We start from the raw sequence: 26,687 nt of genomic DNA, 5'->3' as shown, positions 1-26,687 counted from the left end.
ACTGGGAGCCAATGCAGGTTAGCCAAAATCGGTGTGATGTGATCGGACCTTTTTGTCCTAGTTAAAAGCCTCGCTGCGGCATTTTGTACCAGCTAAAGAGACTTGATTCTAGACTTCGGGAGACCAGAGAGTAGTGCATTACAGTAATCGAGATGGGAGGTAACAAACGCATGAATTATAATTCCCGCATCCGACTGAGACAGTATAGAACGAATTTTAGCAATGTTACGAAGATGGAAGAAAGCGGTTCTAGCAATTATCTTTACATGCGTTTCAAAGGATAGATCAGGGTCAAATATGACACCTAAATTTTTGACTGAGTCACTCTGTGTGATGTGACAGCAGTTTTTGAGAATAAGTCACGGCATTTAGATGGACCAATAACTAACATTTCGGTCTTTTCAGAGTTAAGACGCAAGCAATTGAGTGACATCCACTCTTTTATCTCAATGAGGCAGGTCTCCAAATTTCCACAGTTTAGTGTGGCAGATTCCTCCAACGGAAGATAGAGTTGAGTGTCGTCTGCGTAGAAATACAGGGTAGTATCAATACACAATATACAGGGATGTGATTTTTCCGACTATAGTCGGAATTCCGACTTTTTTCACTTTCACTTTTTCCATAGTTTACGTATTTTAAGTTAAAGATAATATGTATACTTCACTTATTGATTCTTAAAGCGTACTTTTGTTTTCAAATCACTTGAGTCGGGGCAACGTTTCCTCACACAATGTCGGGGTGACACGGAATTCAGTATACTGAAATTTGATTGGGCTCCAATGTGTCCATCTCTCTCTAATCCAATGAGATTTCAGTTCTTTGCCCTTAATCCTGCTAGCCAATGTTGGGCTTCGGATATATTAAGTCTCGCTAAACGTACTAGCTTGTTAGCATTATTAGCCGCTAAGACCTCGTCGAGATCAAAGCCAGGAGAGAAAGCTTACCAGGTGTTGTGAGTCATAATTGTATTCATATTTAGTTTCTTTTGTCTTTTATGAGCATATTTGGTATTGGAGTCATCCAAAAGTCATTGAAAGTAATCCAGTTAAAGTAACCCTACCCAACCCTGAAAATATAGGACAGATTCAACTTATGAACGATCTCTTTCGTAAGTAGGGTAGCGTCTGAACATTATTACACAACTAAGGAATTTAGCATTCAGGTGAATCACATCACAATACTTGAAAACATGAATACAACCATGGTCAAATAATTCGTCTAGACAAGTAATTTTGCTGGATTCAAATCCCCATTAAAGATTTTCACACCAGCAAGGCTCTCATTTTGCCATTGTCTCTGTGGCGCACATGAAGGATTTTTGATGCTTGCTCTTGAGCTGCCTGAGCGCTGGCAGCGCCAGTCGCCACCCACTGCTGAGGAGCCATTTAGATGAGAAAACATTATTTTGGTACCAGCATTCTTCCACAAGATCCCTTTTGTGTGTAAAATACTGCCACTGAAATAGTACAAAATACTCAAAAAATTACTACAGAACTAAATACCAAATTGAGGGCTTGAAAACAGAGACTTAATACATCATTTTGCTTTAATTTTGAAAAGAAAATAATACTACAGAAATACTGCAAAAATGCTGCTACAGTAATAGTCAAGTCCTGTTTATTTGTGACGCCCTTAATCACAAAGAGTCTCAAAGGGCTGCACAGACCACAGTTTATTGCAAACCACAGACTATTATGACACCATCCCCTGATCTAAAACCTACATGAGTGCAAGGAAAAACTCAAAAGCCTCAAGTCAAGTCAAGGCATGTTTATTTGTGACGCCCTTTATCACAAAGAGTCTCAAAGGGCTGCACAGACCACAGATTATTGCAAACCACAGACTATTATGACACCATCCCCTGATCTAAAACCTACATGAGGGCAGGGAAAAACTCAAAAACCTCAACATGAGGAAAGTCAAGTCATGTTTATCTGTATGGCCCTTAATCACAAAGAGTCTCAAAGGTCTCCACAGACCACAGATTATTGCAAACCACAGACTATTATGACACCATCCCCTGATCTAAAACCTACATGACCAGCTCAGTAGCCTAGATGGTAAGGCGCCCGCTTTGAGACTGGGAGGTCGGTGGTTCGCGCCCCGGCCGAGTCATTCCTAAGACTTAAAAAGTGGTCGGCGGCGCCCTCTGTTGGCTGCGGCTGCATCGGCTCGCTACAACGGGTCAGGTGCAATCGACATTTCGTTCTGTGTACATTGTTACACAGAATGACAATACAAGGAAATTATTATTATTATTATTATTATGAGTGCAAGGAAAAACTCAAAAGCCTCAAGTCAAGTCAAGGCATGTTTATTTGTGACGCCCTTTATCACAAAGAGTCTCAAAGGTCTCCACAGACCACAGATTATTGCAAACCACAGACTATTATGACACCATCCCCTGATCTAAAACCTACATGAGGGCAGGGAAAAACTCAAAAACCTCAACATGAGGAAAGTCAAGTCATGTTTATCTGTATGGCCCTTAATCACAAAGAGTCTCAAAGGTCTCCACAGACCACAGATTATTGCAAACCACAGACTATTATGACACCATCCCCTGATCTAAAACCTACATGAGGGCAACAGCAATGCTGCTACAGTAGCACTAGAAAATACCACCACATTAATACTACACAATACTACAGAAATACTACTATAAAGATACTACCAAAAGTCTTATAACAGAAATACTATTACAGTAATTCTACAGAGATACTACAAATATACTAAACAATTACTACAAAACGTTACATCAAATGTTGTGCTTGAAAACAGAAATCGTATATATTGCCTTCATTTTGAAAAGAACCCTAACCCTAGTCAAATTGGGTATTTATGTATTATATTCCTTTTACTTTATTATTGTTTTATTTTCAACACAAGGATACTGCTGGAAGTGTGAATTTCCCTATGGGGATGAATCAAGTATCTATCTATCTATCTATCTATCTATCTATTTATCTATCTATCTATCTATCTATCTATCTATCTATCTATCTATCTATCTATCTATCTATCTATCTATCTATCTATCTATCTATCTATCTAGACATCTAATACTATAATTAAAAAACATGTTACTATAGAAATACTACAAAAATACTACCACAGAATTAAAGCAAAAAACTACTGCAGTTATACAGTACTACAGGTATACTACAAAACGATTGCAAAACTAAATATCATGTGTAGTGCTTAAAACTGTTACTTAAAGGTGCTGTCCAAAATGTGATTCTTTGTTACTCCGCCGCCATCTCCTGGCTTAAAGTCACGGTCATAACCTCAGTCAGCCCATTCATCAAGTTTGAGGTTTTCTCAGACACATGGAATACATTCTCCTTTTTTAATGTATTTGGGCTTGGGGTTGGTGTGTATTTGAAACAGTCCTTTTCTTACTCTTAACGCGTTCACGCTATGATAAAAAAAACTGCATGGACGAGCATAAAGCCACTCTTCACTCCCTGTTCCCTTTTCCCCCTTTCCTTCTACCTAATGGATTGTGAATCTTGGAACAGCGTTGGTAAAGGTATGATTAAAGCAGATAGGCGCGCTGGAGAAAAATTGTAAGGGTCTTTAAACTCAGTTAGGCTTTGTTAACACATACTTGGAATATAGTCTACTTCCAACTTTTGAAGGTCACTTCAAACATGAATATGATTTTGCTTTAATTCTGAGCATTTCAAAACCAATTTGATCAAAGTTATCTATTTTAAGACAAATATAAAGATGTCTGCTTTTCAAGTCAAGGCATGTTTATTTGTAGTCACAAGGAGTCACAAAGGGCTGCACAGACTACAGACTATTGCAAACTCCAGACTATTATTCCACCATCCCCTGATCTTAAACCTACATGAAGGCAAGGAAAAAACAAAAAACAATACACAGATATTGTCAACATTAAATATAGGTCATGCATAAGCTATAGAATATACTGGTATGTGTATCTTAAGCATAGATTTAAACAGTTTCACTGAGGTTACAGATCGAATCTCAGAGGGCCATGCATTCCACAGCATCGGATTTCTTCTTGGCTCTTGGGATCACAAGTAGACAAGCATTTTCAGAGCGAAACTTATGGGATTACAGACCTGTGTCAAACCTACCGTTTCTCTCTAAAGTTCTTGGTCTGGACTGATAATTGTATCACATTCACAGTGTTCTGGTTTGCCTGCGTCCCTGCGTCCTGCACGCATCATTTCTGCTGGGGACGCATAGTCTCAAATCAACGTGCGTCCCTGGGACGCAACGTTTTTGACACCAAATTGTCATTATTAGCTGATTACTTTTTTTTTTTTTACAAAGATTTACCGCACTCCAAACCTTTTGTCAGGCAGATCCGCCATTGTTGTTTTGGTCTTGCGCCGATCTCCGCAAACGAGATCTCGTCACTTCGAGATGACATCATTGTTGCTTTATTCCTGGACCCTGGCTATTTCAGCTGAAAATGAAAATCTCCATTCTGATCCCTGAGAATACTTCTAGCAAGAAAAGGACTTTTCTGCCAAAAAGGACTAAATTATATTCCTGGTGACGCTATGAGGAAGATGATAATGGATTGGACCTTGAGATGGCATTCCAACTGTGGAGGGACAGCAAACCACAAAGAATATATGAACTGAAAAATTTGAAGTGATAACTGCTTTGAATTACCAATTAGCTGGGATGATTAAAACTGCTAGAATATATAAATATTTCAGGAATATTTTTTTGTACGGCGCAGTGGTTAGCGCATGTGCGGCACAATTCATGTCTTGGGAACCTCCTGCGTGGGTACAAATCCAGCTCCAGACTTCCTGTGCGGAGTTTGTATGTTTTCCCCGTGCTTGCGTGGGTTTCCTCCGGGCACTCCGGTTTCCTCCCACATTCCAAAAACATGCATTTCAGGTGAATTGGCCGGTCCAAATTGTCCCTAGGTGTGACTGAGCGAGTGAGTTGTCTGTCCCCGTGTGCCCTGCGATTGGCTGGCAACCAGTTCAGGGTGTCCCCTGCCCACTGCCCGATGATTGCTGGGATGGGCTCCAGCACCCCCGCGACCCTACTGAGGATAAGCGGTGTAGCTGATGAGATGAGAGACAATATTGTGAACTGAAAAATCTGAAGTGATCACTGCTTTGTATTACCAATTAACTGTGATGATTAAAACTGAATGAAAATATAGATTCATATAATTATTTCAGCAATATTATTTTGAATAATGTACAATATTGTTGTGAACTGAAAAATCTTGAAATAATAATTGATTTGTATTACCAACAAACTGTGATGATTAAAACTGAATGAATATATAGATTTATATTATATATTTGTCGCTAATTTACAATTTCAACCTAGATAAGACTACATTTTGGGGAGCCATAGATCTCTGTTGGGACCCATAGATTTTTCAGCATGCGAGTCTCCGGGACCCATCACTTTTCACAGCTCAAATGAACACTGCATTCAAGTTCCCGTCTAACATCTTTACATCAGCAAGACTCTCATTTAGGCATGGTCTCTGTGGCGCACATCAAGGATTTTTGATGCTTGCTCTTGAGCTGCCCGAGCGCTGGCAGCGCCAGTCGCCGCCCACTGCTGAGGAGCCAATTAGATGAAAAAACACATCAAAGTCGGCGTTTCAAACAAAGAGTCGCCCGCCGGCAAGGGCGCCCAAACAGGTGCTAATCCCTGTCGGCGCCCGTGTTGTTCCGTTCCGCGCTCGCTGCTTCTCACCTCTTTAATTGTGCGACGGGCGCGTTTTGATGACACCCGCAGCGGGCCTTGTCACGCCGTCCACCGCAAGGGCTTCTTGTGTAGCCACGATAAGGATAATTGCGTTTGTTTTCCAGATGCTCATTAAACACGAGCGCCATGAGAACGCTCACCGGAGGAACTGTGAGATGGGGCGCCAAAAAAACCCACTGAACTGCAGGGCTTGCATGCAAACGAGCCGCTCACTAAATGGTTTGCAGCGTCGTGATAGTGAAGGGAAAATTTGTTCCTGCTTATCAACCGGTCTCATGACTGAGAAGATAGCTCAAGTTCACAGTTGGCTTGTTTCGAGGAGTAATTTGGAGGTCATCCGACTCGGGTGACATAAAATTGGATACCGTAAATTCCGGACTATAGAGCGCACCCGATTATAAGCCGCACCCACCACATTTTAAGAGGAAAACCGATTTTGTACATAGACAAGCCGCACCTGTATATAAGCCGCATGCGCCCACGTTAAAAAACCGGACTTTAAGTCCCGCGATTGAAACTGAATTTTGGTTTGAACGTCCGTCTTTAAAGTACACAGTCCAAAAATCACAGCCGGCAAATTGAACAAAAAAAGATACTGGTACCTAATGTTTAATGCAGACCTGCAGAGTCTGGGTCCCGTTGAAAGTAATCCAAGGAAAAAAGTGTATATTTCCAAAGGTAAGGGTGGGAAAAATATATATCCACTATTGTCCGCTGTGTCCACAAATACTCACCTTTACCGGTCCCCACTTCCCGTCACCCTGCGCTTGTTACGCACCTTCTTTTTAATTGGCCCGTGCAAGACATATCAGAATAAGTGTCCAAAATAAATACAAATAAATACATTACAAAAATTTACAGTTGCAAATACATATTATACATGGTTGCACATATTTACAAAGAAAGACGGTACACCAAGAGAGTTTTCAAAGCTTTAATAATATTAATATATAACTTTCATCCCAAACGATGCCTGAAAGGGCAGTTAATGGTAGCAACACGCTAGCAACACGCTCGCAACACAGTAAACGTTCTGTTAAAAAAATATACCGTACTTGTAAAAATCACGGTAAACCGTCCTCATCTTCCTCCTTAGAACTGAAGCCATCAAAGTCGTCTTCCTCAGTGTCGGAAAGAAACAGTGTCATATAGACGTCGTCCCACGCTCCCGCAGCCGGACTCGCGCTCATTGTCGCTGGAACTTTCATCCACTCCTGATTCTGTGCCCTCCTCTCCGTCACGCAGCAGACCGGCTTTTTGGAACCCGTTGGTGATGGTGGATTTTTTTATGCTGCCCCACGCTGTCAGGATCCACTGGCAGACTTGCGAAAAAGTTCCCTTTCGCATGCGGCCAGTTTTAGTGTGGTTGCAGTCTTCCTCGGCGCATATATTCCACCGGTCTAAATCTTACCTTTTGTACTCGAGCGCCGCTGGCGGCCATTAGAAAAATGACATCACTGAATAAGCCGCAGGGTTAAAAGTTTGGGGGAAAAGTAGCGGCTTATAGTCCGGAATTTACAGTAGTCTTGATAAGCAGTCGAAAACCCCGAAAAATATAGGTGCACAGACACCTCGCTGGTTCACTGTTGTGTGGATTTTCATCGTGCATTGTGTTCTGCATTCTGATTGGCTAAACAGAGGAAGACGCTTTCTATCGCCAACAAATCGTGACCTCTCCACCCGCTATACCTGCTCAGGAGCTACCGGGTCCTCGTCGCTCCCTAGTGGCTCCCCGCCTCTTTTTGAAAAATGTTTGATTTGTAGGACAGAACCGGAAGGTAACTGCAGTTTTCCATAACTGCCACATGATGGCTGCAGAGTATAATTCAAATTAAATTAGATCGGGTCCTTAATCAATAGTTGTGCAATAGTCAAGTCATGTTTATTTGTATACCCATAAATCACAAGAAGTCTCAAAGGGCTTCAGAGACTATTATTACACCATCCCCTTATCTAAAATCTACTCGAAGGCAAGGAAAAACTTAAAACCTCAGCATGACGAATTTAAGAAACCTTCAGAACGAAAATCCTTAATTTTATTAAAGAAATCTCATGTAAAATATTAACATATTGAAGAGTTAAACCCGTCACTGTCATTGAACACTAATATATGAATGATCAAGTTGAATTTTAAAAACATACAAAACATTTCTTAAAGGGACAGCACGGTTGTTGACACAATGTGGTTTCTGCCCAGTGCTTTGAATGTCAAAGTCAAGAAACTTAATGAAACGTGGGTAACTGACTGTTAGCCAATCAAAATGCCAAACACAGTGCACAATGAAAATCCGTAAAGTAGCAAAACTTGGAAAAGTGAAACTCTATCTTTGTTTCTTTAATGTGACTCTTACAGTCAATTGTTAGCCTTTCGAAGAGTCTTATGGCTGTTGGCGGTCGTCATCATAGAATAACAATGAAGAAGTTTCCACCGTCGTATTTGCTTTTTTCAATTTCTTTATTCACACCCAACGCATTTTGTCCTTTATGTCCAGAAAGTGGAGGTTCACCCAGACCCAATGGTGAGCGTGGCGCACGTGGCGCGGGCAGGCGGCGGCGTTTGGATGGCATTCTCGGAGGGCTCCTCCATTCGTCTCTTCCACACCGAAACGCTGGAGCTGCTGCAGGAGATAAACATCTCCGCACGCTCCACTCTGCTGCTCAAAACCGGTAAATGTCTGTGCCGTTTCACCTTCACTCATGACTTCCCTCTTGTTATCTTGACAAATAGCTGTTTTTACCAGATGTCTTTGAAAAGACACAAACAAGGCAGGTAAGTTTTTTTTGGGGAACCTTTTTGAAAGATCAGACTTTTTTGGTTTCTGGAAGTGCACCAAAAAGCATTAGGGAAAAAAAGGTTATTGACAGCCTCAGGGTTTTGGGGGTGACTTAGTCTTATAGTTTTGATGATGTCAGATGCTTGCATATACAGTGCCCTACACATGAAATCAGTTTGCTCACATCTAAAATTGAATGTATCTTGAACACATATTCACAGGGTTGGGTAGGGTTACTTTAACTGGATTACTTTCAATTACTTATGGATTACTCTAGCCGCGGATCGCCACCGACAGCTTCGTCCGAAATTGGGGTATTTTTGTCATCACGGACGGAGACTCCGGTAAAAACAGGGGTGGGGGACTAAGCGCTACAATAACAGCCGAATCATTGACACACACTGCTCACTCGATATAGAGTTTCTAGCAGTATCGTGTAGACCCTTCTATCTACCGAGAGAGCTAACTGTGGTCATTGTGCTTGCTGTTTACGTTCCACCGGATGCTAACGTTAGCATAGCGCTCAATCTCCTGCCTGCTGCTATTAATAAACAGCAGCTTGCACACCCCGACGGAGCTTTTATCGTCGCCGGCGACTTTAATCGGGCATGCTTAAGGACTGTACTTCCCAAATCCATTCAATACGTGGACTGAGCAACCAGGGTAAAAACACTGGAACGTGTGTACAGTAAGATCAATCATCTAGTTGGATCCGCCCATCTCTGTCTTTCCCTCACCCCCTCATACACCCCCCCCTCCGGAGGAAAACAAAGCCTATACAACAAGGACAGTACACTTCTTTGTTCCTTTACCACTTTGTTTTCCTTATCCTCACTGTAAAATGTGGACCTGGAGTGCCACGTCCAATTTCGTTGTCACAATATATCCCATGTTGTAACAATGACAATAAAGGTATATTCTATTCTATTCTATTCTAATAATGCACTGTAACAATAGTGTAATGGTTTTATTATCAGTCTGAAAAAATGGTATTATAAACATCCTTAATAATCAGAAGAAGAATCAACGTCTTAGGTAATTATGGTCTTTTTTCTTTATATTCATTGTTAATGTTTTTGTCTCGAATGGCAAATCTGTCGTTTCCCATTCTTGCAAAAGTATCATTTTGTACTTTGTTTTTCTCATCGCGGTTTAAATCAGGTAATTTCCCGTCGAAGGTTCAGTTAGCGAACACAGACGGCAAACGCGATCATATTCCCGTCTCGTCCGAGTTGCCCCCGACCGGTCCTGCACGTGGGGGAGCTACATGAATAAGTAAGCACTCGAGACACGGGCAGCCGCGGGGGTGAACGCTGGGGGATTAATATGAATGAAAGAGTCACCTGGGAGGGCGGAAGCAAGAAGACCCTCCGCGGGGAGTAGGTGCAAACACCTGCCGAGTTTCTGTACGCCTCTCTCGCAACTCCTTACCTTTCCCCGCACGCCTTCTCCTTTGAGTCCACGCGACGCTCCGTGTTTGTCCTACTTTCTTCCCCGCTCGCTCGTTTCATCTCATCCGCCCGGCTGTAAATCCTCTCAGCTCCCCGCTCGAACCCTTTCTCCGGCTGCGGTCCGTTTAAGATGCCGCACGTAACCCGCCGCGCGCCTCTCTTCGGTAAGCATGAAATATTTATGGGAGAAGTTTCCATGCCGTGGGGGCAGGAAGTGGCGGATAACAACAGCTGCAAACTTCCAGGTTTGCTAATGACTACGGTTGATGAGTTGAGATCACAGAGCGAGGTTTCAAAATACCGTAAATTCCGGACTATAAGCCGCTACTTTTTTCCCAAACTTTGAAAACTCTCTCGGTATAACGTCTTTTTTTATAAATATGTGCAACCATGTATAATATGTATTTGCAACTGTATATTTTTGTAACGTATTTATTTTAGAGACTTATTCTGATATGTTTTCCACGGGCGAATCAAAGTCAAGTCCTGTTTATTTGTATAGCCCTTAATCACAAAGAGTCACAAAGGGCTTCACAGGTTATTACACAGACTATTTTTTCAGACTATTATGACACCATCCCCTGATCTGGAACCAACATGAGGGCAAGGAAAAACTCAAAAACCTCAAAATGAGGAAAATTAAGAAACCCTGAGTAGGGACCGCACATGTGGCACCCCCCCTTTCAGGATTACCAGACAGATCTGAAAGATATCCATGTATGATTTTGTATAATACTAAGAGAACCTTGAAATCACATCTTAGGCTAACAGGGAGCCAATGCAGGTTAGCCAAAATCGGCGCGATGTGATCGGAGTTTTTTGTCCTAGTTAATAGCCTCCCTGCGGCATTTTGTACCAGGGTCATTGACTAAGGCTGCACGATTAACCAAAATGTAATATATATTGCGATGTGATTGCAACCCTGTTCGAATCCCGGCTCGTCCGTGTTACATGTCGAAGTGTCCTTGGGTAAGACACTGAACCCCTAATACCCCCAATAAGCAGGTTAGCGCCTTACATGGCTGCAAGGCCGCTATTGGGAAATGTGGAGCACATTGTAAAGCGCTTTGGGAAGTCATTGACTTGAAAAGCGCTATAGAAATGCAGAACATTTCATTTCTTTTTCTTTGGTAAAAGTAATTGAAAGTAATCCAGTTAACGTAACCCTACCCAACCCTGGTTAAGGTAAAGCATGATGCCCCGGCGGGGGTTAACGCTCCCCGCTAAACAGCCTCTGTCACTTTGCAGTAACCAAGGCGTTGAGAGTCCCAAATGGAAAGAAATAGTCGTTTGTCTTGCCATGGTACGAGCGTCGGCGCGGTTCAATTACAGACATTACGCCGCTTCTGCTACAGATAACCGAGCCCCGATGGGAGCTGACAGGACGAAAAGGCTGAAAATAAAACAGATATAAACTATGTTATTCAGCCTTTTGTTAGCTGCCTGAAATTGTGTAGATAATAATATAGTGAGAGCATGCAATCATCTCACTGAGCACAGAACACAAATGTCAGCCGCATTGCTGGTGACGTACGACTCAAGCTTAAAGCAATGTGTATTTCCATTGATATTTGCTTTGAGTACATAAAACAAAATACCGTATTTTCCGCACTATAAGGCGCACCTAAAAGCCTTTTTTTTTTCCAAAGCTGACCATGCGCCTTATAATACAGTGCGCCTTATTTATGGATCAATATTAAGTCGCAAAGTCTTCCAAATAACTTGCAGCCGCCGACTCGATTTTCCCCCGAACGCCACGCTGGGATTTATTTACCAGCGTTTCATTGGCTAACCAATGTGTCAATCATCATTTGAATCGATCACTATTGGCTAAAGTTATTTGGAGGTCAAGGGGCGGATCCTTTTTATCATTTACAGGCTGGCATTGGCTTAAACGGCGAAACAAAGCCTGCAATTGGCCGAAAAAGATGAATGCGTATAGCACATGGCTGACGACATAGAGAAAGCATTTTTTTCTATTCTGTATTCGTAAATATTGTATTCTCCTGGATTTACTACCCTCACGGATATAACAGGACATTGGCTGCACATTATTATGATCGCAACGACTTCGGTGAGCTACTCTGGGTTTTATATTTTCCCTGCATCTTGTTTTAGACTGAACTCGTTGTTTCTGTGATAAGCGGTGCAGATAACGGATGGAATGGAGTGTCTATTTTTAAATTCAACTCAATTCCAAGTGTTTATTGTCATATGCACAGTAAAGTTGCGAACGAAAAAGAAAATAGAAATTAAGGAATGGTTGGCATTTCTTGAATCCCAAGACTTTAACTTTCCGAATGATGGAACGATGCATTTGAGTGACATCGTACGGACACCGCATCCGAACGTGTTCTCGACACGTATTTGCATCTTTGCAAGCTTTGGGAATGTTAAGGGGGTAATAAGTTGGACTGAACTATCTGACTGTTTTGTCGACGTTCCCATTGTAGCGCCTTATAATCCGGTGCGTCTTATGTATGTCAAAAATAGGACCAAAAACGATTTTTTCGGGGTGCGCCCTATAACCCGGTGCGCCTTATAGTGCGGGAAATACGGTACTTTTAATGGAATTCAAAACTTGTCTCACTTCCGAGGTCGGAATTTGCGTTGATGAATCACAGATTTCCATTGCTTAGAAACGTCTGCATTCCATGTGTTCCATTACTCCCCAAGCCTGCACAAAATTGAGTCATTTGATTCCTATTTAGTTTCTTTTGTATTTTATTAGCATATTTGGTATTGGAGTAATCCAAAAGTCATTGAAAGTAATCCAGTTCAAGTAACCCTACCCAACCCTGCTTGGATGTAGGGTTGGGTATCTTTTGGAGGCCCACTATTAAATTATGAGTCAGGTATGTAAGATTGTATCATGAAACGATTATTCAGGTTTTTCCCCTCAATAATTTTGCTCCTTTACCTAAAGCAATTGTACTCCAATTCTTTGTGCTATAAGCTGATTTGGACTTGAATCCAGTTTGAATATGATTTTGCACCTGTTCAATGTGAAAACAATGAGCTATGCCGCTGACTGTTTTTGATGTTGGCTCTCGTTGTTTTGGTGTTTCAGGTCAAGAGAACATGCGAGTCACCAGCCTGCTCATCTGTCAAGGACTCCTGTGGGTTGGCACCGCCCAAGGCCTCATTATCACTCTGCCAGTCCCTAAATTGGAGGGGATACCCAAAGTCACTGGTCAGTTTTGGAGCAACTGCAAATGATAATACCGTCTACACCAGATTTTAAGGCGCAACCCAAAAAAAAAAAAAATCATATATTTTTCATACACAAGGCGCAGCGGACTACAAGGTGCATGAAATTAAGACTGCAGAAGAAGCTACCTTGTGCATGTGAAACCACTTGTTTCTATACAAACTAACGATATATTTTTATTCATAATTGATCAGTTGATGAGATTCACTGAACTCAATTGCAAAATATTGTTTGCAACAGGAATTAAACCTGAGTAGTGCGGATGACTTTCAATGACTTTTGGATTACTCCCATAGCAAATATGCTAATAAAAGACAAAAGAAACTAAATATGAATAAAATGATGACTCACAACACGTGGTAAGCTTTCTCTCCTGGCTTTGATATCCGGCAAAACTAACATAAAATGCGACAGAAACAAAATGAAATTAAATCCAAACAGCTTGCCAACATCATTTTTGCCGTTCCATGTGTACTCCTCAAGCCTGCACAAAATTGAGTCATTTTATTCATGTTTAGTTTATTTTGTCTTTTATTAGCATATTTGGTATTGGAGTCATCCAAAAGTACCGTATTTTCCACACTATAAGGCGCACCTAAAAGTCGTATTTTTTTTCAAAAGCTGACCATGCGCCTTATAATACAGTGCGCCTTATATATGGCTCAATATTAAGTCGCAAGGTCTCGCAACTTACGCAACAGCCGCCGACTCGATTTTCCCCCGATCGTGGAGTAGTCCGCGGTGTATGCTAGGATTTATATACTGGCGTTTCATTGGCTAACCAATGTGTCAATCATCATTTGAATCGATCGCTATTGGCTGAAGTTATTCGGAGCCTCGGATAGGCGAGAGGGCCGAAACAAACCCTGCAATTGGCCGAAAAAGATGACCGAATAGCAAGCTTGCTAAACTACGTCATAAAGAAACATGTTTTATTAGTCTGTATTTGTAAATATTTTACTCTCCTGGATTTACTTCACTCATGGTTGTAAGAAGACCACTGTTACGTATCATTATTGAAAGTGAGAACTAAGGTGAGCTATGCGGCTTCATATTTTCCCGGTATCTTGTTTTAGAACTATCTTGATGTTGCTGTGATGAGTTGAGTGTATTAAACTCAATTCCAAGTGTTTATTGTAATATGCACAGTAAAGTTGCGAGCGAAAAAGAAAATAGAAAGTAAGGAATGGTTGGCATTTCTTGAATCCCACGACTTTAACCTTCCGAATGATAGTTGGAACGATGCATTTGAGTGACATCGTACGGACACCGCATCCGCAGGTGTCTACAACACGTATTTGCTTCTTCGCAAGCTTTGGGAATGTTAAGGGGGTAATCAGTTGGACTTAACTATCTGACTGTTTTGCCCACGTTCCCATTGTAGCGCCTTATAATCCGGTGCGCCTTATCTATAGGACCAAAAACTATTTTTTGGGGGTGCGCCCTATAACCCGATGCGCCCTTTAGCGCGGAAAATACGGTAATTGAAAGTAATCAAGTTAAAGTAACCCTACCCAACCCTGATTGTCATTGATATAAGTGTTCCTAAACTTCGGTTGTCTTCTCCCTTCCGCTTTGTAGCACTCCATTTTAGTTGCATTACACAATACAGTGACATCTAGGCGTCAAATATTCCAGATGACTTGTCTGTCACCTCCAGGAAAAGGCCGGATCTCTCTGAACGGCCACAGAGGGCCGGTGGACTTCCTGGCGGCCATCAGCAGCACCTTGTCCCCGGACCTCCTGAAGAGGGACTCGGTTCCGGACGGTCCGGACTCAGCATGCGGGGGCGAGGATGCCAGCGACTCCTCCTTAGAGTCCCTGCAACACCCGGGTGAGACCCGGACCCGAGCTGGCGGCGTCCTGCTGCAGTACAAGCTGCGCTCCACCTCGGGGCTCCCCGGACGTCCCCTGACGGCGACGGGCGACGAGGCCTCCGACTCCTCCCTGGAGTCCCTGGAGCACAGCGTGGAGGACGGATCCATCTACGAGCTCAGCGACGACCCCGATACTTGGGTTAGGGGACGCCCTTTGGAGAAAGACGGCAGGGGCAAAGACAGGGTGGTCTCAGCTGCCGTGGTGTCCGGGGGGCGGGGGTTCCAGAGGTTGCGAGAAGGAGCATCTCCGGGGCCTCGGACTGCCGAGGAACCTGCGGAGAACATTCTTTTGGTTTGGCAACTGCCCTTGACCGTTTGATTTCCCCTCAAGGTCTTATCTTCTTCCCGCGCAGAAAGGGAACGTATCTAAAAGAAAATGAACTGGTCGTCCACTAAAGATGAAGAAAAATAGGTGTTAATGTTATCATTCAAAGGGAAAAACGTGGCCTTGTTTCACGTTTAATAGATGTCCGGTCGGAAGTGGGCAAACTTATTGAATGGTAGGCCGCATTGGGTTTCAAAAATGGACATAGGGGACAGGCCGGAGAAAAGAAAATGGCTGATGATGTGTTTCATTTTTGTATTGTCTTAAATTTACAGTGTGTATTACTTAGCACGGCAGCACAGCGGCGCAGTGGTTAGCGCTTGTTCATGTCATGGGAACCTGTCGTGGGTTCAAATCCAGCTCCAGACTTCCTGTGCGGAGTTTGTATGTTTTCCCCGTGTTTGCGTGGGTTTCCTCCGGGCACTCCGGTTTCCTCCCACGTCCCAAAAACATGCATTTCAGGTGAATTGGCCGGTCTAAATTGTCCCTAGGTGTGAATGAGCGAATGAGTTGTCTGTCCCTGTTTGCCCTGCGATTGGCCAGTTCAGGGTGTCCCCTGCCCACTGCCCGGAGATGGCTGGGATGGGCTCCAGCCCCCCCGCGACCCTAATGAGGATAAGTGGTACGGCTAATGAGATGAGATTACTTAGCACCTCACAGTGGTTGTAAAAAAAACATTCATTCATTAACAAAACAATATTGATTCAGATACTTTATAAAAGTGTTTTTTTTTAATTATTATTGTAGGTGAATACTTTTTGAATTATTTCACATATCATGGGGCTCACCTAAATCTAAAAATCCCTGCTAGTTCTTAGATTTTGTATTTTTTTATTGATTTTTTTTAATTTTTTTGTTTTCCTTTTTTGTAGCTTTTTTTCTTCTTCTTGTTTGCCATTTTTTTCTTATTTTTCTTTCTTTTATTTGTTTTTCCTTTTTATTATTTTTCTTTATTTTTTACCCTTTTTTTTCCGTTTTCTTTACTTTTTTTCTCTCTAATGTCATGTTTCTACTTTTTTCTTTGTTTTCTTTTTAATTATTTTTCCCCATTTAGTCTTTTTTCATTTATTTTTCCTTAGTTGTTTCCTTTTTCAGTTTTTCCGGGCAAAAAAGGTGGTCACTTTAATTCTCCATGATTCGGAATCTGCTTTGTTAATGCTTGTGTGACAAAGTACACTGATATCTCGTCGTCAAATATTACACACTGTCCCTTTTAATACGCTACTTCGGCACTACATGAGGAAAAAAAATAACATAAGCTATAAGCATTTTTCTTGTTTGCATTTACCTGCACAAGTTATGTTTCACTGTTTATTTGATTATAAAGGGACAATTTCATTTGATTAGTTTTGAAACATTCAACACAAACAACCAAATCAATGTATCTACAAAATAAAACCTCATTTAGAATAAATAGCTAAGCTATATCTCCCTTTTTAAGCTATAAATTTGATCATGTGCTTTGAAAAACCCAATGCAATAGGATAACCTTAATTTTAATTCCTTGATGAATGAATTTCATTTTAAAAAAGCAAATACAGAAAATTAAGCTGGGCTAGTTTTTGAATGTTGGTCGTGAGCGCAATGAAAAATGTTTTTATGAAGGTACACAAAAGAGACACAGGCTAAGAAACCAGGGGAGTGCAATTAGATTGCCTTAAACAGCCCTTTGTGACTTTTAATTCAAGAAAAATAATATCAAGATTGTTAGTTTCCTCAAATGTTCTCTGGTTGATAAATGGTAGGGGCGGCAGTAGCTCAGGAGGTCGAGCGCTCGTCTTGGGATCAAGGGATCCCAGTTCGAATACATGTCGAAGTGTCCTTGGGTAAGACACTGAACCCTTAATACCCCCAATAAGCAGGTTAGCGCCTTACACGACTCCAATACCAAATATGCTAATAAAAGACAAAATAAACTAAATATGAATAAAATGATGACTCGCAACACGGGGTAAGCTTTCTCCCCTGGCTTTGATCTGCGGCAAAACTAACATAAAATGTGGCAGAAAAAAAATGAAAATAAATCCAAACAGTTTGCCAACATCATTTTTGCCGTTCCATGTGTTCCGTTACTCCCCAAGCCTGCACAAAATTAAGTCATTTTATTCACATTTAATTTATTTTGTCATTTATTAGCATATTTGGTATTGGAGTAATCCAAAAGTAATTGAAAGTAATCCAGTTAAAGTAACCCTACCCAACCCTGATTATATCTGAGTTAGGGTTGCAGTGGCGGCAGTAGCTTAGGAGGTCGAGCGCTCGTCTTGGGATCAAGGGATCCCAGTTCGAATCCCGGCTCGTCCGTGTTGCATGTCGAAGTGTCCTTGGGTAAGACACTGAACCCCTAATACCCCCAATAAGCAGGTTAGCGCCTTACATGGCTGCAAGGCCGCTATTGGGAAATGTGGAGCACATTGTAAAGCGCTTTGGGAAGTCATTGACTTGAAAAGCGCTATAGAAATGCAGATCATTTCATTTCATTTGGTAGCAAAAACAGCTCCAATGTGTGGTTTATTCAGCTTTGGCGGCATCCAGTGGAGATATGTAAAACTGCAGGTCATTGTCTGACGTGACGCGGCTTATTTTCCTCCTGCCTTTCTCCAAACTTCGTCTCGGAGGCCGGATTAAATCTCTCTGCGAGCCTGATCTGGCCCACCGGCCGTAGTTTGCCCACACCTGCGTTTGATAAGCATTTGAAAGTCAGCATTACCGCCCCCTGCAGGACAGGATTAGAGCAATGCCAAACGCCCCTTAACCTGAGCCTTTGTGATGTGGACATCACATTTAGTGGTTGGTCATATTAGCTTAGCTTTGTTCGTGTCAAGGTTGATCAAGCCACTAAAAACCTTTCTAAACTTTGTTGCACATTTTTAAGAAGAATTTTTGTTGATAACATTCGTGTCCACTAAACTTTTTGTTCATGTAGCACTTGTTTTTGTTGTTTTTTAATCCTAGTTGAGGTCATGAAAGGTTATTTGTACGTGTTTTGAGGCTAGGCGCAGAGGAAAACAATTAGCCATGCATGGCTAATTGTTTCACTTGTTTCTCCCGAAGGATGTTTAGAAATGGATTACCTTATTTTCCGCACTATAAGGCGCACCTAAAAGCCTTTATTTTTTTCAAAAGCTGACCATGCGCCTTATAATACAGTGCGCCTTATTTATGGATCAACATTAAATCGCAAAGTTTTCCAACTAACATGCAGCCGCCAACTCGATTTCCCCCCGAACGCCAAGTAGTCCGCGGTGTATGCTGGGATTTATTTACCGGCGTTTCATTGGCTAACCAATGTGTCAATCATCATTTGAATCGATCACTATTGGCTAAAGTTATTCGGAGGTCAAGGGGCGGATCCTTTTTATCATTTACAGGCTGGCATTGGCTTGAACGGCAAAACAAAGCCTGCAATTGGCCGAAAAAGATGAATGTGTATAGCACGTGGCTGACGGCATACAGAAAGCATTTTTTTTACTATTTTGTATTTGTAAATATTTAATCTCCTGGATTTACTACACTCACGGATATAAGAGGACCATGGCTGCACATTATTATTGAACACAACGACTTCGGTGAGCTACTCCGGCTATATATTTTCCCTGTATCTTGTTTCAGACTGAACTTGATGTTTCTGTGATAAGCGGTGCAGATAATGGATGGAATGGAGTGTCTATTTTTAAATTAAACTCAATTCCAAGTGTTTATTGTCAAATGCACAGTAAAGTTGCGAGCGAAAAAGAAAATAGAAACTAAGGAATGGTTGGCATTTCTTGAATCCCAAGACTTGAACCTTCCGAATGATGGAACAATGCATTTGAGTGACATCGTACGGACACCGCTTCCGCACGTGTTCTCGACACGTATTTGCGTCTTTGCAAGCTTTGGGAATGTTCAGGGGGTAATAAGTTGGACTGAACTATCTGACTGTTTTGTCCACGTTCCCATTGTAGCGCCTTATAATCCGGTGCGTCTTATGTATGTCAAAAATCGGACCAAAAACGATTTTTTCGGGGTGCGCCCTATAACCCGGTGCGCCTTATAGTGCGGAAAATACGGTAATTTGATTCTTTAAAGAAATCCAGCATTTCCAACATCGTAACTTTCAGTGTCTGCTTCGTAATCTATCCTACCAGGAAAGTTATGAGAAGAAATCTGCTCTTACATGTAACATCGCACTACGAAACTCTCATACAGACCCAGTCATACTGATGCACAAACACTATCATGCTGTGAGAGTATAGTAATTTGAGTGAGAGAGTATAGTAGTGTATGATATGATGGTGGTTGGTATTTGTGAGAGAGGATAGTAGTGTATGGAAGAGAGTATAGGGGTGTGTATGTAAGTACAATTGTATGTGTAAGGGTATAGTAATATGAGTGAGAGTGTATAGTACTGTGTGAGAGTATACTAATGTGTGTACAGTGGTATTAGTGAGATCGTAAAGTGGTGTGTGTGTGGGAGTATAGTATGTGTGAGAGAGAATAGTAATGTGTGAATGAGTGTCTAGAGGTATGTGTGAGCGAGTTCGTGAGAGTATAGTAATTTGAGTGACAGGGTATAGTAGGGTGAGTATGAGATTATGGTGGTATGTGTGAGAGAGTATAGTAGTGTATGGAAGAAAGTTTAGGGGTGTGTATGAAAGTACAATTGTATGTGTAAGGGTATAGTAATATGAGTAAGAGTGTATAGTACTGTGTGAGAGTATACTAATGTGTGTACAGTGGTATTAGTGAGATCGTATAGTGGTGTGTGTGGGAGTAAAGTATGTGTGAGAGAGAATAGTAATGTGTGAATTAGTGTATAGTGGTATGTGTGAGCGAGTTTGTGAGAGTATAGTAATTTGAGTGAGAGGGTATAGTAGGGAGAGAATGAGATTATGGTTGTATGTGTGAGAGAGTATAGTAGTGTATGGAAAAGAGTATAGTGGTGTGTATGAAAGTACAGTTGTATGTGTCAGGGTATAGTAATATGAGTAAGAGTGTATAGTACTGTGTGAGAGTATACTAATGTGTGTACAATGGTATTAGTGAGATCGTAAAATGGTGTGTGTATGAAAGAATGATTGCATTAGAGATTGTAGTAATAGGAGTGAGAGAGTATAGTGGTGTATGTATGGGAGTATAGTATGTGTGAGAGAGTATAGTAATGTGTGAATGAGTGTATAGTAGTGTGAGGGAGTTTTGTAACAGAGTGTGTGTGATAGAGTATAGCAGTGTGCGTATGGAAGTATAACTGTATGTGTGAGAGTATAGTAATATGACTAAGGAGAGTATAGTAGTGTGTGTTTGAGAGTAGAGTTTTATATGTGAGAGAGTATGTATGAAATTTTAATGGTGCCTGTGAGAGTATAGTAGTGTGTATAAGAGTATAATAGTTTGCATGAGAGAGCATATTAAGTGTTTGTGCATGGGTACGAGAGTTAAATGTGATATGTGAGAGCAAGTATGATTTACTTTTCAAACGGCCTCTCATAGAAAGTAGTCAACTTTTTCTGGTTTATACTCTGTGTCATAGACACTCAAAGGACACCTCGTAAGGTACATCTCAAATGTATTCATGTGGTCAAATGTTGCTTGGCACCTTGTGGGCTCTTTCCACCAATCAATGAGTCTTAAATTGAAGACCGCATGAGCATTTTTAATGACGGATGTTTGTTTTAGGCAATAATGGTGTTTTTGAGAAAAAAAGAAATAAACAATGTACTGACATTAGTTTTGCTGTGTTGTTTTTTTTTTCAAAGAAAACATTGGGCCTCCTGTGAAACATAACTTGAAATCCTTACATGTGTAACCTCTTTGTACCTGTCCCACCAAAGATCCACATTCACGATGGACTGGATGATGAGGTTTTATTACAGTTGCTGCAAATGAATGAGTCACAACACATGGTAAGCTTCTCTGCTGGCTTTGATCTCGTTGACAGCTTGCTGTTAGACTGCCAAAACATATCAAAGAGCTTTCTTTTCAGTTTACAGAAAATACAACCATCACAATACATTTTTACATCCATTTTAACAAGATACTTTTAACAAGAGATCATATAGTGTTTTTTTTAACGTTTACAATGAATTCAACATATTTTCCTTTAGTCTGAATTTCAACCAACATCATCTTTTTTATGTATATGAGAAAATAGAAATAATAACAATAATGAGTATAAAAACGGGTACAATTTACCTGCAAATGAATGAGTCACAAAACATGGTAAGCTTCTCTGCTGGCTTTGATCTCTATAAGGGGAATTAGCGTTTTAGCACAACATGCAATGTCCGGCAAAACTAACATAAAAGGCGACAGAAACAAAACGAAAATAAATCCAAACAGCTTGTCAACATCAATCACATTACTGTGCATGTTGAGAGATTTGTCAGCTGTGGTTTTAATGTTTAAAATTAACTTTTTTTCGGAGCACCAATAAATCGTGTCTTACCGTTGACAGCTCGTTGTAGGCTGCCAAAAATCCCCACCTTCCTGTCGCAAAGTCTAAAGCCAAACCAAACCTTACCCCATACCAGCAGGTGACACTGTTGGACTCATCATTGCAGGACACTTATACAGAAACTATACAACATATTTCAGCAGGAATTTCAATAAAACAAAAGTTATTATTACACCCGTTACACATAAATAATCTCATTCATTAGAAGTTCTGTATGTTGTCTGTCTATAAATGAATAAACATTTTAGGATTTCATGGAGTCAAACCCATCAGCGTAATAGCTCTCCACGATTTGGTTTATAAATCTAACTCAATGTAATCGGTATGTTTGAATGTAAAATAAAATGAATATACAGTGAAACCTCGGTTCTCGACCATAATCCGTTCCAGAACCCTGTTCGAAAACCGATTTGTTCGATCACCGAAATCATTTTTCCCATTAAAAATAATGTAAATCGTTTTAATCCGTTCCATCACCCTGAACGTTTACCTTGAATGTTTAACGGAAACATAATGCTAACCCAGGCTAATCGTACGTTCGCGTTAGCGTCATCTTCCGTACGAAGGATGACGCTAACATGAACGTGTAAAAATAAAAAACAGGATTATGAAGAAGATTTCTTACCTTTGTGGTGGACGGTGGGGAGAGAAAAATCCTCAAAAGTTTTTCAACCTCTTCCAAAACTTGCGGCAGTTGCTCGCTTATAGCGCTAACTTCCTTAGCCGCATCACTCGATTTCACAGCCTCCATATTCTTTACTATCGTACTGATAGTCGATTTAGCCATGCTGTATTCACTAGCAAGATCGGAAATTCGTACACCTCTTTCATATTTAGCTATTATGTCTTTCTTAAAGCCAATAGTTGGACGAACAACTTGTCTTTTTCCACCTGTCCTGCTTGCAACGACCTTTTTCGGAGGCATAATTAGGGGCTAAAACACCCGTACGCCGCTCAGCATCGCACCCTAGCGTACCGGCGTTCGAACTCTGATTTTTGGACCGAACAGCCAAGCAAGAATTTCTCCAAATTTTTGGTCGAACACCGATTTGTCCGAACTGAGAGGCGTTCGAAAACCGAGGTTCCACTACTTCTTTATGTAGGTTAAATCTGAATTGATTATTTATTCAAGTCACAAAAATGACAGTTGCATTGAAAAAAATATCACTACACTAACCATATCACTTGGTAGTAAGTTCCTGCCAGCGGTTAAAAAAGAGAAACCTCCGAAATAATGCAAGACTTGGGGCCCTCAAGGAACGGAGTGCCCAAGTCTGCCTTGGAATGTCATTCGACATTCAGTTGCAACAATTGTCAGATTGTCTTAATCACAATGGTATCCAGAATATATTCTGCCAATAAAAACCTCTCCAGAAGCACTTCATCTTCGGCCTTTAATGTTCCTGACAAAAATCAACCAACCAACGCGCAAAGGACAAGAGATGTAAACCACCATACTTTTTCAATATGTTCCTTCAAGCAATGTTCCCTCTAAGCTGCGTGTGTACCCAGAGCTTTTCCGCGCACAAAAAAATCTAGCCAGCTCACAATAGTGAGGGCTCGAAATTGCTAATTAAGAAGCCAATTAAGTCAAAGTTACAGTGCATGAAGGTAAAAATGCACGGGTTCCCCTGACGTTGTGTTCTAAATGCAATATTTGGAAGTCAAGGTCGAAGTAGAACGAAGTTGAGTCAAGTCAGTAGAGTTTTTCGAGAACCGGCTTCTTCGGCTCTGCTCACTAAAAGGAACCGGCTCTTTCGGGTGCTAAACGGCTCTTCTGGTTGTTTTTGCTTCTTTCATCCCTATATGACCAAACGTTATGTGAAATTATACACAAAATGACTTAAAGGAAGGGGGAATAGAACAAAAAAGAAAAAATACCAGAATGAAAAAGTAGTGAAAAGCTGAGACAAAAAGAAACAAAAGGAAGAGAAAAAAGAAGGAAAAATCCAGAAAAAAAGACATAAAAAAAGAAAAGAAAGAAACAAAGGAAAAAAAGGAAATAGACAACAAAAAGAAAAAAATTACAGCTAGGAAAAAATGAACACAAGGAGATTTTTTAAAGGAATTAAAAAAATAGAAAAAAATAGGGAAAAAGAAGAAAAAGTTTTTCCCTGCAATTGGCTGGCAACCAGTTCAGGGTGTCCCCTGCCCACTGCCCGGAGATGGCTGGGATGGGCTCCAGCCCCCCCGCGACCCTAATGAGGACAAGCGGTACGGCTAATGAGATGAGATGAAGAAAAAGTTTGTGTTGCATTCAAATAATTTCCAATGATATCAAGTGAATCTTGTTGCCAACATTGTACTTCCACTCAAAAATGTGATTAAGTACAGTTCTGTATCTTACAACCGACTCAATAAGCCCCCAAAAATGTTAGTATTATGCGACAAAAGATACCAGGAAAAAAAAGAAATGGAAATCTTCTGAAAGAATTGTTGTAAAAACAATTGACGTTTGTAGGCCGTACAACCTTTGCAATCATACATGAGTCAATTCATTCAAAAGTGAAAAAAATATGTGATTTAGTTGTCGTGTCCAGCATGGTCGCCGTGGCGACCGGCTGGCCCTGCCCCCTGGGCACCGGCTGTAGTAAATCAGCTAATTTGCGTGTGTGCTACTCAAGGGTGGGTTGTGGGTATTGCTGGGGCTGGCTCATTGCATTTTCTGTCTGCATTTTCCGTTCTGTTTTCCTCTGTCCTGTTTTGTTTGATTCGGAGGAAACCTGTGTTTTCACGTTTTGAGTAAAAGCCTGTTTTTGTTCTGTTTTGTCCCTGAGTTTTGGACAACTTTTATTTTGCTAAATAAAAGTTTTGATTGTCAACGCAAATGAGTTCTCCCTTCCTGCTTCCTGCTTCCGTTCCGGTCCGGTCCTCGTGACATTAGTTGCCACCCTTGGGATTGCTGTTGCTCACTGTTGTTTCAAGCGTTGCTCACCGGCTTTGTGTGAAGGCTCAGACCCGTGAGGAAAATGACAGGGAACATTGCCTTCAAGTAGACCTTTTTGGAGTGTATGGATATTGTACTTGACGTATGCTAGCGCTCTGTGTTATTGACTTCATATGTCAGCATTTCATCACCAAGAAATATTACCGGTAAAGGAATTGCCAGGATGCCGTCCCTCTTGCCGGTAACGGCGCATGCCGGAAGCCAAATCGGAGCTCCGCGTTTAACAAGCGAGGTAACGGCGCTCAGGATCTCCGACTCGAGTCTTTACTTAACCTTGCCGGTGCGCCGGCTGTCTCGCTTATCCTTTAATCATCGGTCTATAGGCGGGAACGGACGAGGGCCGAGAATCCGCCGCAAAGCCGCCCGGTCGGTTGTCATCTAAATGTAAATGCGCAACGCGTAGACCCAGATTTGCCTTCCCGTGACATCTTCGTGGTCAGCGCGGATGTGTTTGAGCTTTTTATGCGTTTGTAACCCCGCTGATGAAATATGCATCGTTTTCCAGGAAAAAAAACAACAAGGACGGCTTTTATTCGAAATTCCGGCTCAGCTCGTCCGTGAACATATCTGCGTTTGTCGTGGAAGTCGTTTCGCACGGGTTGTGTGCTAACCCATCATCTGTGAAGAAATAATCATATTTGCAGCTGCAACTGAGTTTTATCTATTGTATTTTCCACACTAGGGCGCAACAGTTTATATGGCACATCCCCCAAAAAAACAGTCTTTTGTAAATTGTCTTTTTTCATATATAAGCAGTAGACCAGCATTTTCAGAGCGAAACTTATGGGATTACAGACCTGTGTCAAACCTACCGTTTCTTTCTAAAGTTCTTGGTCTGGACTGACAATTGTATCACATTCACAGTGTTCTGGTTTGCCCGCGTCCCTGCGTCCTTGACGCATCATTTTTGCTGGGGACGAATAGTGTCAAATCAGTGTTTTGAAGCGAATGATTCGACGAAAGAAAATAAACAAAAGAAAACTAGGAAGAAAAGGACTTTTCTGCCAAAATGGACTCAATTATATTCCTGGTGACGCTATGAGCAGGATGATAATGGATTTGACCTTGAGAAGGCATTACAACTGTGGTGGGACAGCAAACCACAAAGAATATATGAACTGAAAAATTTGATGTGATAACTGCTTTGTAATACCAATTGACGGTTAATTGGTATGATTAAAGATGGATGATTAAAACTGCATGAACATATAAATATTAGCATTAGTTTAGGAGGTAGAGCGCCCGTCTGGGGATCAAGAGATTGCAGTTCGAATGTGTTCCATGTCGAAGTGTCCTTGGGTAAGACACTGAACCCCTAATACCCCCAATAAGCAGGTTAGCGCCTTACATGGCTGCACGGCCGCTATTGGGAAATGTGAAGCACACTGTAAAGCGCTTTGGGAAGTCTTGACTTGAAAAGCGCTATAGAAATGCAAAACATTTCATTTCAGTTTGGCGACATCCGGTGGACCTTTTTGAAACTGCAGTCATTGTTTGACGTTCGCTGCTCTTTTTTCCTGTGATTCTCTCAGCGACCAGGGTTCCCGCAGATTTTTGAAAAGTATTAAAAGGCATTCAATTAATTACTATAAAACATAAGGCCTTAATTTTCATTAAAATGTCTTAAATCTCATCTCATTAGCTGCAACGCTTATTCTCTGTAGGGTCGCGGGGTTGCTGGAGCCCATCCCAGCAATCATCGGGCAGTGGGCAGGGGACACCCTGAACCGGTTACCGGCCAATCGCAGGGCACACAGGGACAGACAACTTGCTTGCTCATTCACACCTAGGGGACAATTTGGACCGGCCAATCCACCTGAAATGCATATTTTTGGAACGTGGAAGGAAACCAGAGTGACGGGAGGAAACCCACGCAAGCACGGGGAGAACATACAAACTATGCACAGGAAGTCCGGTAGCTGGATTTGAACCCACACAG

At 41.5% G+C, this 26,687-nt stretch overlaps 1 protein-coding gene and 1 long non-coding RNA gene across 3 annotated transcripts in view; both read left to right on the top strand.

The window, feature by feature from the left end:
- Positions 1–16,164, top strand: part of arhgef10la (Rho guanine nucleotide exchange factor 10 like a) — a 284,562-nt gene extending 268,398 nt beyond the window's left edge. For both annotated transcript variants that reach the window (XM_088339079.1, XM_088339078.1), the window contains 3 exons: positions 8,220–8,394; positions 13,023–13,145; positions 14,824–16,164. In XM_088339079.1, the coding sequence (XP_088195205.1) occupies positions 8,220–8,394; positions 13,023–13,145; positions 14,824–15,359 (834 nt within the window). In that variant the 3' untranslated portion in view covers positions 15,360–16,164. The remainder of the gene's footprint in view (positions 1–8,219; positions 8,395–13,022; positions 13,146–14,823) is intronic.
- A 55-nt stretch (positions 16,165–16,219) lies between these two features.
- Positions 16,220–21,074, top strand: LOC148364880 (uncharacterized). Its single transcript, XR_015850791.1, has 2 exons — positions 16,220–17,130; positions 17,616–21,074. It is a non-coding gene; the product is annotated as an uncharacterized LOC148364880 (long non-coding RNA).
- Positions 21,075–26,687: the final 5,613 nt, after the last annotated feature.

Source organism: Urocampus carinirostris, chromosome 6, assembly GCF_059441175.1.
Source record: "Urocampus carinirostris isolate Australia breed hairy pipefish chromosome 6, RoL_Ucar_1.0, whole genome shotgun sequence".
Lineage (NCBI taxonomy): Eukaryota > Metazoa > Chordata > Actinopteri > Syngnathiformes > Syngnathidae > Urocampus > Urocampus carinirostris.
The sequence above is the reverse complement of the archived record's forward strand: the minus strand, read 5'-3'. Positions and strand labels throughout refer to the sequence as shown.